Here is a 16,872-nt window from a genome sequence, read left to right as displayed (position 1 = left end):
TTGAGAATAGTAGCAGTACTATTTAGACATAAAAACAGACCATTAAAAAAAAAAGTTGCAATCGAGTCAATTTCTACTCATAGCAACCCTATAGGACAGAGTGGAAATGCCCCATAGGGTTTCCAAGGAGCACCTGGTGGATTCAAACTGCCAACGTTTAGGTTAGCAGCCATAGCTCTTAACCCCTATGCCACCAGGGTTTCCATTATAGGCATAAAAAAAACCTCACTGCTGTCGAGTCAATTCCAACTCGTAGTGACCATATAGGACAGAGTAAAACTACCCCATAGAGTTTCCAAAGAGCTCCTGGCAAATTTGAACTGCGACCTCTTGGTTAGCAGCCATAGCACTTAACCACTACGCCACCAGGGTTTCCATTATAGGCATAGAACTGTTAAATAGCACATGCTTTAATGGAAGAACAGCAACATTAAAGGTTGGTTGATAAAAAGTCACGGTGTATGTAACCAACATTACAACAGATGTGTACAGAAGTGACACCAGTGCTCATGGAGAAAACCGGACCCAGGAACCAGAAACTCCTCTTATTCACCATAAGCATCATGACAATGAGGAGACCCAGCATTCTACCAGCACAAGTAAGAAGGATGGCGGTCAACAGTTCTGGTTCGGACAAGATAGTGAAGTCATGCCATAGAGTAGGGAAGATTTTATGTAGACATTGGCTGCATCTTATACTTCCACTCGGTAATTTCTTTTATCCCTAGACTATGAAGAACTGCCAAGACTACAAACGATTTTTAGAAACTGGAAAGAAAATGCTAACTCGTCAGGTTGTCTAAAAGACCAAAATGTTTAAGAAGTATATCTGGGATATGATTGTTGTGTGAAAGATTCCTTGAGGTTCCATTTTGGTGATTTGTGTATGTTTATGGAAATGTATGGTGAAGAGTGTGTTCTTTTGGTGTTTAGTGTGGCATCTGGAAAGAGACCTTGTGAAGTGAAACGTTCTTTGAAATCCTTATTTTCCCTAAAGATCTCTGATGAGTCCAGTTTCTTTTACACATTGTGTCTTCATTGCATTGTATGAAGGCATTCCATGTACTCTTTAGAGAAAAGTAGGTGGCTCAGATGGTCTATAAAATTCTATAACTGCTCTTTTCTGTCTTTAAACATTGGATAACTGGGAAAGGCTTTGGTGCTTTTATTGTTATTTCCACGTATATGCAAACGTCTCGGGTTTTCTAAAACAATCTCAAGTCTCACCACTAGACTGTGAGGATAGGACAAAAAAAGTAAGAAGTATGCACCCTTCTTTCATCTAGCTCTCTGATAGACGCCTGTCTTATTTGGAGCAAAAGAAGCTTCTATTGGGGATAATAACTTGTGGCATTTTTACAACTATGGTTCAACCATCATTTTCAGAGCTTTGGCTACTCCTAAAAAAAATGTGACAAATGGCCACTTAGAAGTCAAAGGGAGTTGCTAAAGGAGTTTGAGAATTCATGATTTGAGGGATGTCGTCAGACAACAAAAACATTTCAGACAATGTCAGTAAATCCTAGGCATTGTACTAAATACACCCAACAGGTCTATATCTCATTTCTTTCCCCAAGAGATTCAATATATGCATGAGGATTATGGACTGAGTTAACAAAAGAGTCTTCTCATAAAAGAAGGAAATAGGAAGCAGAAGTCTCTTCAGAGTAGGATTCTATACCAGTCCCCTTTGGGTTTTAACAATGTATCTTAGAAATTATTTTAGATAGTGTGTACTTAAAAAGACATTTAAGAGACTTGGAATTAATGAGTCTATTGTCAAGGGGAGAGGCATCATTACAATAAACCAAACAAAACCCGTTGCTGCCCTGGTGCATAGCGACCTTATAAGACAGAATAGAACTGTCCCATAGGGTTTCCAAGGAGTGACTGGTGGATTCAAACTGCTGACCTTTTGCTTAGCAGCTGTAGATCTTAACCACTGCACCACCAGGGCTCCATCATTACAACAGAGAATAGTTAAATAACCAGACATATGGAAACTGACAGAAGAAAGCAGCAACAACTGTAGCAATTCTCTTATCAATACTTGCAAAACATAGTGTGCTTCTAATTGGTGACCTTTGGGCTTTATCAAATGAACATTACAACTTCTAGAAGAGAGTCAACCTCCATATTTTATAGTGAGAATCCTGTACTCTTCTAACCCATTCTGGTGATTTATGCTGGAAAATACTGGGGCGTTACTGAATGCTTAAAAGACTATTACTATGCTTATAACGATAGTGATAGAAGGAGTGTAGAGTTGTGTGTGTGAGTGCATGTATGTGCACACTTGTGTGTGTTTTTCTATTATTTCTCAATTTGAGTAATGTGGCAGTCTACATTTGAGTCAATTTTTCTCTTTCTAATTGCACTCAGTAGTTTTTATGACTTCATTATTTGTCAGGAGGTAGTGGTTTAGTCAGTGGCGGGGTAAAACTTAAGAACTGACTGTGTTATCAGTTAACCCTAGGGATGTTTTGGTCAATGCAAGAATAAAATGAGGACAATCAGTATTGTTTTCTAAATGTGTTTGCTACTTTTAAATCACTTGTATCTTTTTCTAAGGTAATGAAATATAAACAGTTTTACAAGGGGCAAAACATACTTTGGCTTGACAAGTTTATAGGTTCTCATTTTCTTGATGAACTAGAAATTTACTTCTAGTTGCTATAGATGAACATGTTAGTGGCTTCGTGATTTGTCCTGAAGGCACCTTGATAAAATTTTAGTCCATTAATTTTGTCCTTTAAAAAACTAGAGACATTGACAACTAAAACACTGAGTGGTTGAAATTTTAAGGCTGTCACGCGCTGCTGTTGTTTATACAATGTCATATACTGGCCAGAATCATTTTTCTTCCACTGAATTAATTTTTTAAAAAGTAATGGTAACAAATTTAGATGCCACATAGACATAAACATGTAATGAGTCAATGGAGCAGTATCCCAGTTATTCCAACATCTTTCATGCTGGGCAAATTCATTACTGATATATTTCCAATGTATGTGATTATGAGTTACATGGCCACCATTTGAAAAGGTCCCCTACGATGCTGACCTTGTCATAAATTATTATGTAATACAATCCCGCACCCAAAATCACTGGAGTGAAGAGGTTAACTCTTTAAACAAAAGGTTCTCTCAGACAGGATATGTGAAACCATAGACTACAGTAAAATAAGAACAAGACCGAGAATGCACAGGCTGTGGTCTGTTTTAACTTTCCCCCAATATGGCTATACAATTTTGAGTAAATTAAAACTTCTCTGGACCCTAGATTTTCCGCCTGAAAAATTTAAAAATTAAATGATTTCTAACATCCATTTCAGAATACTAGTGGCCTCTCTTCTTGCTGCCTTCCCTTCCTACCTTCTCTTCCTTGCGTATATACTCTTAAAGCAGAAAGATGTAACAGCTGTTGATGAGGACATTGGACAATTATGACTCACAGCTGACGTTCTTCTCACAGCCCAGGTAATCCCTAGTAGTCCAACTGAGGAAACAGCTACCGAGAAAGAACAGTGGTTTTGGATCGAAGGGCCTGGGGAACATTCCCAGATGCCAAAAGAAGACTCTCATTCAACAACAGGGACTGCTGGTAATAGACGGTTTAACAAGCAAACTTGGGTGGAAACTTCCTTTTGAGTTAAATGTTGGACTTTGAGGACACAGAACAAAAAGCCGGTTTTGAAGGAACTGTCACAGACATTAAGATTTCTTAATAAATTATGGTGCAGTCAATCCCAACCTAATCCTAAATGCTTATATAACAAATCACCTGAGCAGAAATGGATATAACCATGTCAAGGAGACACTGGGCATGTATCCTTGAGTCTGTCTCTTTCAGATCTAGTTTGGAGCATCCCCTAGTGAGATTGTAGCAGAAACCCTGATCGTGCAAAATGCTCCCTTTTAGTAATCTACTCTATGATATGGGTCCAGAATTGACAACATGGTTCTATGAAGCACTGGGCTGGTGAGAAAGCATTTAGTCAGGACCCCTGTGTTTGAAAAATGGAGCCAGACATTTTGAGAAAAATGCCACCTGTCTGTTGTTCCTTGGTCCTTTGTTTGTCTCTCTGTTTGGTGATTTCTCTTTGAGTGTGCAATGCTTTTTTTCTTGGATTTACAAAAAAGGCATCTTCTCTATTCTTGAGTTGTGGGATTATGGAAACTGGACTCAAGTCTTGTCATCATCTCTAACCGATGCCAGATACCTTGGCTCTGCAAGCTCACATGCATGATTCTTTTGTCTGTGTGACAGATGTATTGAAACGCATCATGTCTGGTAAAAGAATGTAAACTCCACATTCTCACTTGTTATCAGTGAGAGGTATTCCTGTGTTTCCATTTGTAATATAGAATATAACACATAATGTCCTTCCAGTGTGTGGCAACTTCTGAATGCATTCCAGGCAAAGCAATGGATTCACTGACTGGCTTTGTGGTGTGGTGGTTGCTAAGGGGCTGCTATTATAATCTTTTCTACCTATATTTCTCCACTGACTCAGAATGAAGTAAAGGCATGTACTGATACTATAATGGATTCCATTCATACTTTTGAGATGAATGGCTTTTACTTACACGTTTATCAGATAGGAAGCTGTTACATGATTCCTTCTCTACCTCACTTCCCGCCTCGTGTGCATTTTTCTGGGATGTGGTTATCTCAGAAGGATATCATGCGCTCTTGGCTTTTATACTTCCTCTTTTATGGGACTGTGGCAACATGGCATGGATGAAGAACTACTTCTCCTTCATCTTCACTTGATGTCAATAACTCAACCTCTATCCACTGCTGAAGTTGTTAAAGCCTCTGTATTCATTGGTTCACATGCTGATGACTAAGAAAATGAGCATGAATGAACCCAAACACGCTAAATGTGCATTTATACAACCTCCTTGCTCACTATACAGGGATGATGGTTTCATTGTCTTGTCTAGAAAGTAAAGCCTTAAAAAAAAAAAAATCAGTATCTCCCAGACCAAATGTCAATTAACAGTTTGATAATTGTTTAAACTGCATAGTCACAACAGCCTCAGCCCCTGGCAGCCACACAAATCAAAGAACAACAACGAAGAGTCAAGAGGACAGTAGTTCCTGGACGAATTTCTTCAATCCGATCTCACATCCAACGGGACAAGTTCATCAAACAGGAAGAAGGATGGGTAATAGCGTCTGAGCGTTTTTCTACATTGTGTTTTTATGAAATCCACCAAATGGCTATTTTCTTAGACATATGCCTTTGGTTTTAGACTAGGCTATTTTCCTAGGTAGGAACTGGAAGTTTCTTCAAAAACTAGTTTTCTTAGTGGGAGCGACATACACATTTATCAGAAAGGGACTTTCTGGGCTGAAAGTGAAGAATTTGGCAGGGGGGTTAAGGAAGAATTAGTCCTAGGATGACAGGAACAGAAATTATTTCCTGTGAGCAAGGGACATTCCCAGGATTTCTTTCCTTTTACTTCTAAGTGCAGGGTTTAAATAAAGTGATGGATTCGGTGGCTATTTCCCGTGTAAACCCAAAATATAACTTGTTGTTGGCAGAATAATCTGAGAGGTCAAAAACTGGTGACTAGTCATTCCAAACAGATAACTACAAGATTCAGAAAACATCTTTATTTACTCAGGTCACATTTAGAGATAATTCAGTACCAAGGGAAGCATTTCGTATTTAGATCACGCTAGGCCCTCAATAAATGTTTGTGAACGGGCAACTTTTACACAGGATGGAATCCCTGTTTCCTTAAATACCATTCTTTCTTACTTATCTGCGAGCAATTCAAAAACAGAATTAAAAGAAAGAGAGAGTAGTAGCACTGCAAAAATGGAAGATCGTGATTTTACTGGGCCAATTTTTACATTTAAAAAGAATTCTGCCTTGTCCTAACAGATGACATCTTTTCTGAGAGAGTCTCCAAGAGTCGGTAGCAGGTGGTACTCCTCTTTTCTCAGCCTTTAATTAATTTAAGAATCCATGTTCCTCGCTATTCCCATGAACAGAGTTACTCAATTTTTTTTTTTTTTTTTACTTAACAAGATGTCCTCATCACAAAAAGTAGCATTCCAGAAAGGAGATAAACCAAAAGAATCAACATAGGGATGTGAGTTTTCAGTTATAGCATTACGTATATTATCTGGATCCAAATTTCCAAGGGTATGCATGACATGAAACTCACTTAAACGTGTTCTAAGAGCACCGTGACTATGTCTCTTAGTATTGAGTATGTATTTTATAAAGTTAGCTCCAAAAATGAATCCAAGAGTTTCTATAGTTGCATTTCTTTAGAACACCTAACTGTGCCTTACCTAAATATTAGTGATCAGATATTCCTTAAACTACAATGGGTAGTAAATATTTGCTAATACGCAAAGCATAGTGGAGACACAGAGATGCAAAATTCATGGTATGCTCTTAAGAAACTTAAAATCTAGTTGGAAAAAGAAGACAGCATGAAAATATATCTACCAATACGAGACAGTAAATAATAGGTATCAAATGAATGTTGTCAACAATAAGCACAAAAGGAATTCAGAGAAGCCTCCAAAGAGTGTCAGGGAAAGGCGAATTAAATCTGGTTTTTGAAAAACAGGAAAAAGAAACCTGGATAGGTAGAGAAGGAAAGGGAGACATTTTTCTAGGAAGGAGACTCATGTGAGGAGAGTCATAAAGGAAGGAAAGCCAAGGAATGAATTTGTCAGAAATGAGTGGGTTTATATGGCAGATTTTCTTTGACTGTATAAAAGAAGATAAGTTTGAATGGCTGGCTTGGGGCCATTATGCTGAGTGACTAAAGTGCCCCATGCAGACTCAGCATGTATGTTAAGCACACAGCTGCTGGAGGCTGTGATGACATCCCGGTAAGAAACCAAGCCAGTTAAAGAACTTCAGGATCAATGTTATGTCTCCATACCAGTGAAGAGAGAGAGATTCCATTAAATTGATGAGCATGTTAAGAACAATATGATTGGCTTTGACCATGAAATGGTTTTGACACCTCTTATAGGATTCTACTTATAGAAGGGAAGATGAACAAGAATTATACTTTCAACGGGCAGGAATTTTTGTGGAAGACTATCCAGTTGGGATTTTTATTTGGGTTCACTGACCCTTCCTCTTTTTTGAAATCTGGAATTGTAGAGTCACAGCCATGTTTTTGTCCTACAAAGACTTAGATTCTCTTTTTTTTTGCATGTAAAAGCTGCAAAGCAGATGGGGCTGCCCAATATTCAGTGCTTGCCTCTAGAGTCGTTTGGAGCTGATTAAATTTTCCCAGAGGCAGAAGTGTGAGTAGGCTTTGACTGAATTGGAGAGTCAGCAATATTAATGGTGTTTATGGATTGTTTGGCCTCTACTTCACTTAGGACTTGCTATTTCAGCAGAATAGATCTATGATAACTATTAAAAACAGCATTTGTGAATATTCCAGTGAAATTTCTGCACCATTCAACATTGTACATGCTAAAAATTCCAAAGACACCTCATAGTTGTGTTTAGGTGTTAGGATGGTTCAGTGACATTTATTGCTTTTTATTTCTTGCCCATGTGCACTTCCTGTAGTCACCACCTAGGTAGCATTGGATGATAATTCTGTGTTTTTATTGCATGTGCACTTTGTGAAGAGAAAAAGGACTAAATGAGGGAAGAGGGCTGTAAATAATTTCTCTGGCAGGTAAAGGAGGTGTGAGAAAATGGTGTCTAATAAGCTAGTGCACTTTGTGTTTTCTTCATATATCAGATTACATGTGGTTGTATGGAAGGCAATGTGTATGGAATGGGGCAAGTCACAAGTGGGTCATACTTCTGTCTCTCTGTAAGGCTGGGGAATCCCTTCATGTGATCATGTTAGTGTCATGAAGGCATCCCTTTAAAGTGAGCAAACACAAACAAAAACCATAGATTTTATGCAACTCATCCCTTCAATGAAAGGCAGTTACTTTTTGTGATGCTCTTTCAAAAAAACAATTATTCTGGAGACATGAAACAGTAGGTGTTTTCTTTCCTCTTACCCAGGCTTGAATATAAAATAATTCAGCTATAGACTACATAAACCACCCTCAGGTAGTTGTTTAGGAAATCAAGCAATAACACTGATTTAATTCCTTCAGATGCGGACTCCAGCCATAGTACAATGCTTCAGCCTACTACAGATCCAAACAGAGGCTTGGTGGAAGACTTGTACAGGACAAGACCTCTTTCAATGACAACTCGTAAGAATGATGACAGCCAGCCCCTTTACTGACCTGTATTCTTGCTTCTGCTTTTAGATTGGCCAAGATGCCAGAGCTTGGTGGTGGAATGGTGCACTGAGTGTTATGTGGATCAGCTCAGCTCAGAGTTTAAAAGCAGTCTTTATTGTCTATATTTCCTTGGTGGTGGTTCTTTAAACCTGATTTTACCTTCATTGTTGGTGTCTTCCAGATTCACTGATTCTATGTTTAAGAAAAAAGGAAAGGTTGTGAGACTCCGTTTAACTTGATTTTCCTTCTCTAAGTAATCATGTCAGTGAAACCCAAAGCCACTGTTAGGGTGGTGGTTGATTTCTTCATGTTTTAAATGACCATCTCCTTATGATTTTTATCTATCCCCTGATCAAGGCAGAAGAGGGGTAGGATTAGTTTAGTTGTTGTGAAAATACATTTTGAGACCAGTTATTCATAACGAGTAAGGAAATCTGATCAGCCCACAGGGAAGGAGCAAGGCATTTTGTTTTCATTTGACCCTGGAGGAAACCTGGAATAAAAAAGAAACATTTGCTAATACGTCTATCACTAAATATCTGGTAGGAATCAATGCTAAATTTCTAGTAGCCTTAATTTCCACTCTGTGTGCCAGGATATCCTAGACATCAGTCTAAAGTCATTCATAATTTCTTGGCAGAACATGAAAAGAATCCAGAATTAAGGGGCTCTCTGCCTCATTTCACCACTTGCTACACATAATGGGCAGAGTCCTTCACGGGAGCCGTTTTAGGCAAAAATGAAAAAAAAAATCAGCAAGCATGTGTTGATTGTCAACAAAATGTAAACAGCAAAGTGTTAAGTATCAAAGAAGACCCAAATAAGTCTAAGAATGGCCTCTGCCATTGGAGGGCTATTCCATTTAATATCACTGTTGACTTTGTTCTGATACTGGGTTTAGGCTTTGGTGAATGTTTCTCTCCTGGTTGCAGAATTTATTTGGTGGTGGACATGGCTCATGGGTGCACTTTATGGAGTGCTTGCACCTGTAACTCAAAGGTCAGCACCTTTTCTTGGAAGAACACAAAAGAAATGAACTCAAAACAAAGTGACTTCAGATATGGCAATGGTTCAGCCTCAAATTGGTATACGTCCTGAGGTCCCTGTGTTTGCGCAGGCAAGCGTTTCCTCGGTGCAGTGATGAGAACCTCATCCACAGATGAGATCAAAAACCTAATAATAGAGTAAAATGGAAACTTCAATTTCATGCTCTTTAGAGGGAAGTTAGGAGTTCCCATGTATAAAATGGATCTGAATTACTTGAGCAGGTTATTCTAGATGATCTCCTTCCTCTCTTGTGGTTATAGGTGCACTACGTGCTATCATGGCATTCATGTTCATTACAATCTCACTTCTTGACCCATAGTCAGGTGCTCTTGATTGTTGATTCAAGCATTCTTTTCCTGTGTGTCTATGTTCTCTGGTTTTCCTGAGTGACTGGGAGAAATACAATTGGATCACTTACCCATCTTGGACACTTCTATAGGCAGATATTCCCTGTTAGCAAATAGCAGAAATCGTATCATGGCGCCAAATTAATGCTGGATTCATTCCTCACTGAAACAGAACAAAGTCATTCTCAGAGCCTCTCTACAGAACATGGAGAATTGGAAGAAGATAAAGACCACCCAACAACTCCTGCTCCAACATCTAGCAGTAAGAATTATGAAGTCCAGTTGGTTGCAACTCTCGATTTTAAAAAATCAACAAATTTTGGGTGTTTCTGCAGTGTCTTTGGTGGAGGTGCATCGATTGACTGCTGTTATGCTGTTACTTTTGATTAGAAGGTGCATCTGGTGATGGTCCTCTGCTTTTTCTACTTTGTAGACCTCTTGGTAGTCATTGTACATTAAGTGCAAACTATATATCTTAAAGGTCAGATTTCTTAAACTCTAGAGTTAGCGTTTAAATATAATGAATTGCTTATATATGATTTATGATTAGTTTAAGAGTCTGAATTATATCACTGTTTATACTCCTTAAAAAACCAAAACTAAACCCGTTGTGGTCGAGTCAATTTCAACTCATAACGACTCTGTAGGACAGAGTAGAATTGCCCCAAGAAGTTTCCAAGGAGCAGCTGGTAGATTCAAACTGCTGACATTTTGGTTAGCAGCTGAGTTCTTAACCACTGCGCCACCAGGGCTCCCTATACTCCTTGAATTAACAATATTTTTCATTTGTCTTCAGGACCCATAAATTCATGGTGCTGGTAACAAAGAAGTAGTGCCCTTCCGACAAAGAAAAAATAACTAAACTGGTAGCCTAAGGTCTTTGAAATCTTGCATTTGCCATTCCAATTGCAGGCAACGTAATTTTACTCTCCAACCCAATGTCTTCAACTTCATCAAAGGTGGATCCAGTTGAGAAAGAGGCCATGATTATCTAGTACCTGATCAGGCTTTAGGGTCACAGTTGAAGTGACACAAACTTTACCTTAACAGCCCAGACAGGAGTTGCAACAAATGTCTCTCCTGGGCATTAAAAACCCAAACCGAGTGCCATCAAGTTGATTCCAACTCATAGCAACCCTATAGGACAGAGTAGAACTGCCCCATAGAGTTTTCAAGGAGCACGTGGTGGATTCGAACTGCTGACTCTTTGGTTAGCAACCGTAGCACTTGGGTATTAGCATCACTAAAATCTCTTCTGTTGAGTGCTGTCCAGGTGGTGTCGGTTACAGAGAATTGATTATGTTCAACAACGTAATGAACTTCGGTGTCTTTTGCTCCTCATTCATGGATAATATGTGGAAAGGAAAGGCCTTTGCAGCAATTGCATGTGCTGGAGACAGACACACGATAGGCAGTGGCTTTATAAATGTGGGTTTACCATCGATTCCACCTCCACGCAGACAGAAATGATGACAGCGGTGGAAGCAGTGAAAATCTCCCCGAAGACTCAACTACATCAGTGGAAGGTTACACCCCTCATTTCCCAGACACAAAGGAAAACAGGACCCTCGCCCCAGTGACTCCTGTTCAGACTGGGCCCCCTGGAGTTACTGTTGGAGATTCCAACCCCGATGTAGCAGGTTCATTTCCAGGTAATTTGGACAGTTGTTATCTGGTTTGCTTTCTCTAGAGGAACAAAGAACACATACTTTCATATTACAGGAAACATTTACTGTCTAGGATGTGAGTACTGATATGGGAATGACTTTCACCACTGATCATCAACACTAGTACAAGTAACCTTGGACTGGGATATTTTAGATAAAATAATGCTTTCATTTGCCAGGATAAATTCCATTTCTTTTTGTGACTTGATTTTTGTGAGGGAAATTCTTTGTTTTGTTCCCAATCTTGTGGTATATTAAGTTGAACCATATGAAATGGGTATTTTTGCAGGTCAAAATAGTTGAATATTGGCAATTTCATTTCATTCAACTAATACATGCTGCCTATTTAATAAAGTTTTACCAATGTGTGTAAATAATTTCCATATTCTAATATTCTTCCTCTAAAATTATCTTTTTTATTATTGTTGTAAAAAATAGAGATAACACAACATTTGCTGAAATTATTTTCTTTTATTGGTGATTGATGGATTTTACTTTCGGTGAAGGGCTGGTGGGTAAATCTATTCTAGTTATTATGCACATTTAAAAGTTTTTTAATGTGATCTGCTATTAATCAATGGGCACAATTTTTCTTGTTGTTATAGCAAAGAGTTTGACATGTAGACTCAGGACAGGACGTTTTGTTTCTCAAACAATAAGTCCTCTCTACTTCTGCTTTCTTTGTTTCTCCATTGGCATTAAGAAACTAAAATTGAAGAAGAGGGAAATGGAATATGCTCACTCTGACTGGGAAACTAAAAACCGATTCTCTCCTCCTAGTGCTAGCTCTTCAGGTGCTTCGTACCACTCAACCACTAACCCATTACCCATTGCCTTTGAGTTGATTCCGACTCATAGCGACCCTGTAGACAGAGTAGAACTGTCCCATAGCGTTTCCAAGGAGCACCTGGTGGATTCAAACTGCTGACCTTTTGGTTAGCAGCCATAGCTCCTAACCACTGCACCAACAGGGTTTCCATTCAATCACTTAGACATATTAAAGACTAAGCAAAAAAGCCCATTGCCATCAAGTTACTTCGACTCATAGCAACCCTATAGGTCGGGATAGAACTGCCCCACAGGGTTTCCAAGGAGTGCCTGGTGGATTCGAACTGCCAACCTTTTGGTTAGCATCTGTGAGCTCTTAACCATTATGCCACCAGGGTCTCCTATTAAAGATTAGTGGCCTTAAATATATATTTTCTGTAGCAGAAACCCTATTTTCTGAAAAAAAAGAAAAAAATTCTAACAAGAACCCAATATATAAGACAGATGCCGGTCATAATGCTGTGGCTGATGGGGGGACAGAAAACACAGAATGTCCCATGCTTGGCATCCTGCCTCTGAGCTGCCCACTCCAGGGCTCTGAGGAAAACAGTTTTAAAAAATACTGATTCGGGTAATACTGGCAACACAAAGCCTCTTACACTTATTAGTTTTTTATTCATCATGGTTGTCTCAGTTATTAAAAATTCCAAGTATCCTTTTTAGTATTCTTCTGGAGACATGAATTTTAGAATGTTGCCTAGCTTCTCTTGGCAAAATAAGGTCTGTTGTGCAACCTAATAAGTTAAATTTTAAATGACAATTTTAATAGTTCCAGTATCCTAGAAGGTATACATAAGCTAATTATTATTAAATAAAATAAGGCTTATTTCTGTCTGTACATTTCTCTCAGTCTTTATGCTTAACATTAAGAACTGAAACATTTGGACTTGTGGTGGCAGTGGTGGTGATGGTGATAAGTGGTGGTGATGGTGATGGAGTTGGTGATGGTGATGGTGGTGGTGGTCGTGATGTTGGGAATTGGGTATTGATGTTGGTATTTCAGCAAATGCTGTTTTCAGTTATTCTAACTATTAGCCAAGGAACAAAGAGATCTGTCTCTTCAATGCAATTATGTGAGAGATTACAGGTTACTCACCTCCATCCTCTCTAATCAAGGAAATAGTGATGATCAGGTTACTGTACATTCTTTATACCGAAAACTAAACCTGTTGCCATCGAGTCGATTCCAACTCATAACCACCCTCTAGGACAGAGTAGAACTGCCCCACAGGGTTTTTAAGGAGTGGCTGGTGTATTCAAACTGTTGACCTTTTGGTTAGCAGCCGAGCACTTAACCACTGCACCACCAGGACTTCGTACATTCCTTATAGGTACTTTCATATGGATAACGATAGCCATTTTGTGAAACCATTGTTCTGTGATTTTTTTTTTTTTTTTGAAGACTCTAATATAGCTTTGGAAACCCTAATGGCAGAGCGGTTAAGAGCCCTGGCTGCTAACCAAAAGTTCAGATCCCCCAGGCGCTCCTTGGAAGCCTTATGGGGCAGTTCTGCTGTGTCCTTTCGGGTCACTATGAGTCAGAATCAACTTGACGGCAGTAAGCGTGGTGTTTTTTTTGGTTTAATATAGTTTCGGAAAATGTGCATGGGTGAGGGTAGGGGTTGAGAGAGAAGGAAGGGAGTTTCCATATACTAAACCCAAGGTTTCACCCATGGATTCAGGTTTTAGCAATTCATGAGCTTATCTCAATCTAAAACCCTTAGGTAATGGATGTCTCAGAGAATGGGGTTATATTAACTATTGGTGTTGAAGATACAAATTTAATTTTTGAAAAATATTATTATTTGAAATTTATCCTAATACCCGGGTACACATTGTTCACATGTTATCTATCATCTCCCCATTCCTATTTTCATTCCTTTTCTCTAAATATAGTTGGCTTTTCTCTTTGAGTCTTTACATTGTTCAGTACCAAGATCCCTTGCTGCAGACCCAAAACCTTTTCATTACCTGTCTCAATGAAATTTTTTTAAAGGTCTCATGCCCTAAGCTGCATTCCCGGTGATCACACTTTTCATAAGACAAAGCATACGGCCCTTATTGCAAAGACACGGTGACCTGCAAAGACATCGTAATATTTTTGTTAAGGTGTTCGTTGCCACCAGAGGCCTAACAGAGGGCAGGTAGGGCTTGAGGCCGCGTGCCAATTAGCAGTTTCTATTGGCTGTCACAATTTCCACTGATAGCTGTGAGAGATCATTCAGCAATTTAACACTAGTTGCCCTGGAAGGTATTTTCTGTAGGTAGGCCCCTGAAAGCCACAGTTCTTGGATGTCTACCAAGACTGTACTTCCTATGGTCACCCTTGATCGCCTGTGCTGCCCCAGTTTCCTTAATTTTGATTAGAGCACTTAGCCCACTCATCAGTCTATTAGCAATGGGTAGTCATTAATATCCTGGAGCCATTCAAAGCTCCTTTGCCATCGTTTTTTGGTTACCTTTTAAAGACTCAACTCTGTGATGGGCGGTATGAAAATTCCAACAGGAGGCAATGCAGATGGCAGTGTTAAGTGGAAACATATGGTACTAAACTTCCCTGATTGTTCGTTACAGGACACCAAAACAACAAGACTGATGGGAGGTCCCAGACTACTCATGGATCTGAGTCTGCTGGTGAGTTTGAGCCATTTTACATGTTTACTGTCGTAATAATCATTGAACCTGCTGACTATTAATGAAGTATGAGTTTGTGTCTCTAGAACCATGGTTCTCAAACTTTTAAAGAATGCATCAGAATCACCAGGGCCAGTCCCAGCTGCTGTCAAGTTGACTTCAACTCATGGCAACCCAATGTGTATAGGATTAGAACTGTGCTCCATAGGGTTTTTGATGGCTGGTTTTTTGGAAGTAGATCTCCAGGCCTTTCTTCCAAGGTACCTGGGGTGGATTTGAACCTATAAACTTTTGGTGATCAGTAGGTTTAAAGCACAGGGGGTCTTACATTGTCTCTCATAAGCATGATCTGCCAAAGGCACTCTGTGAATGACCATAATTATCACCAGGCATGCGTTATTAAACGGATTCAAACATTACTTCAGGCAGCAGAAGTCTGACATGATGAAGGATCACTCCTGACATCTAGTGCTGGGGCTACTGAAGCGCTCTGCCAAAGATAATGATTTACTATGTTCTCCCTAACTAGTTGCCATTGAGTCAATTCCAACTTATAGAAACCCTATAGGACAGAGTAGAACTGCCACATAGGGCTTCCAAGGAGCAGCCAGTGGATCCGACTGCTGACCTTTTGGTTAGCAGCCAAATGCTTAACCATTGTACCACCAGAGCTCCATGGGCTCCCACAAATTCAGGCAAGCCTATGTGAATTGTTGTCCTCTCTCGACATGCCTAATATGGGACTACGGGTGCCTCCTGCTTTAAATATTTACACTTTTAAAGGAAATATTAAGATGGAAATTGACATGACATGGCTTTAGTAATAACCTTTTATGTAAGAGCCCGGAGAAGTAGGGGCTCATTAGAAATGGCTCTGAAGGAAGAGACAGATGTCTTGGGCTCGCCGGAGACCTTGGACAGGGCATTTAACCTTTCTCAACCTCAGTATTTTGATTGGTAAGAGGAAACCTGAATGCCTGCCTAGGTTACCTCCTAGAGATCTTGTGAGGAAAAAAAGACATGGGAATGTGAAGGTATTTGAAAATGGACCAGTACCGGTTACCAGATTCCAACTCATAGTGACCCCATGTATGTCAGAGTATAACTGTGCTCCATAGGATTTTCAATGGCTGTGACCTTTCAGAAGTAGATCAACAGGTCTTTCTTCCAACGTACCTCTGAGTGGATGCAAACTGCCAACTTTTTAGTTAGTAGCCAAGTGCTTAACCGTCTGCACCAACATGGGACATCTTTGGAAATGGAAGGGAATTATTATTAAAAGTCATGCTCACTAAAGTCAGGAGACCCCAGTTACTCCAAGTGTGGTCCTTGGACCAGTAGCATGGGCATCACCTAGGAGCTTGCTGGAAATGCAGACTCTCTGCCCAGACCCAGACCCACTGAATCAGGATCTCCATTTTAACCAGACTACCCCTCCCCTACCCCAAGGGGTTTGTCTTCACATTAGGGTTTGAACAACACTGTCCCAGGCTGTTTTTCTCACAGTTGAATTCTCTCTGTGCACGTCTCAGATTGGATCTTATCTTCTCAACTGGAAAGTCAAGTGCCACTCTTTGTGGAACCTGCTTTCCCAGCCAGTCCTACCCTGGCTGGATTTGCAGACCTCAGTGGTACAATGGAGGCCTGCTGTATCTCATCCATCCGCTTCGGCTTTTGCTTGAAGTGAGAATCAGGTGGGCGGGAGCTGGCCTCCTTTGTTTGACTCCGGTGCAGGTGTCTATTGTTGAAAGAGGAGGTTTCATCTTGTTGTACAACACACCCAGATCTTTCCTTGCTGGGATCACTTTTTTTGAAAATCAAAATAAAGAGATTATGATCCATTAATGGCCTCCCTTTCGAATATCAAAGGCTGATGTGAGTCAGAGAAAGACCAGCAAAAATGACTGTGCCTCCTAGGTGGTTTTTAAGGCCAAAGATCTGTTGAGATGGCCATAACACCATGACTTATGCAGGTGAAAACCTGCCAGCCATCAAGGACTCTGGAAAGTGCCTTGGACTCCTTCTGATGTTTAGAAAGTAAAAGACTGCGAAAATGGGATGGGGTGCGTTGAAATGGCGAGACGTCTGGTAGGAATTTGTTT

The 16,872-nt window shown here is 39.8% G+C and overlaps 1 protein-coding gene across 23 annotated transcripts in view; it reads left to right on the top strand.

Annotated features, from left to right (window-relative positions):
* The window catches only part of CD44 (CD44 molecule (IN blood group)), a 97,763-nt gene that overhangs the window by 64,796 nt on the left and 16,095 nt on the right, over nt 1–16,872 (top strand). For 4 of the 23 annotated variants that reach the window (XM_064288272.1, XM_064288276.1, XM_064288277.1 and 1 more), the window contains 7 exons: nt 483–599; nt 3,475–3,603; nt 5,034–5,174; nt 8,116–8,217; nt 9,814–9,903; nt 11,102–11,293; nt 14,711–14,770. In XM_064288272.1, the coding sequence (XP_064144342.1) occupies nt 483–599; nt 3,475–3,603; nt 5,034–5,174; nt 8,116–8,217; nt 9,814–9,903; nt 11,102–11,293; nt 14,711–14,770 (831 nt within the window). The remainder of the gene's footprint in view (nt 1–482; nt 600–3,474; nt 3,604–5,033; nt 5,175–8,115; nt 8,218–9,813; nt 9,904–11,101; nt 11,294–14,710; nt 14,771–16,872) is intronic. The other 19 variants (XM_064288286.1, XM_064288288.1, XM_064288292.1 and 16 more) reach the window with 8 other exon arrangements.

The sequence above is a fragment of the Loxodonta africana genome, chromosome 7 (assembly GCF_030014295.1).
Source record: "Loxodonta africana isolate mLoxAfr1 chromosome 7, mLoxAfr1.hap2, whole genome shotgun sequence".
Taxonomy (NCBI): domain Eukaryota; kingdom Metazoa; phylum Chordata; class Mammalia; order Proboscidea; family Elephantidae; genus Loxodonta; species Loxodonta africana.
The sequence above is the reverse complement of the archived record's forward strand: the minus strand, read 5'-3'. Positions and strand labels throughout refer to the sequence as shown.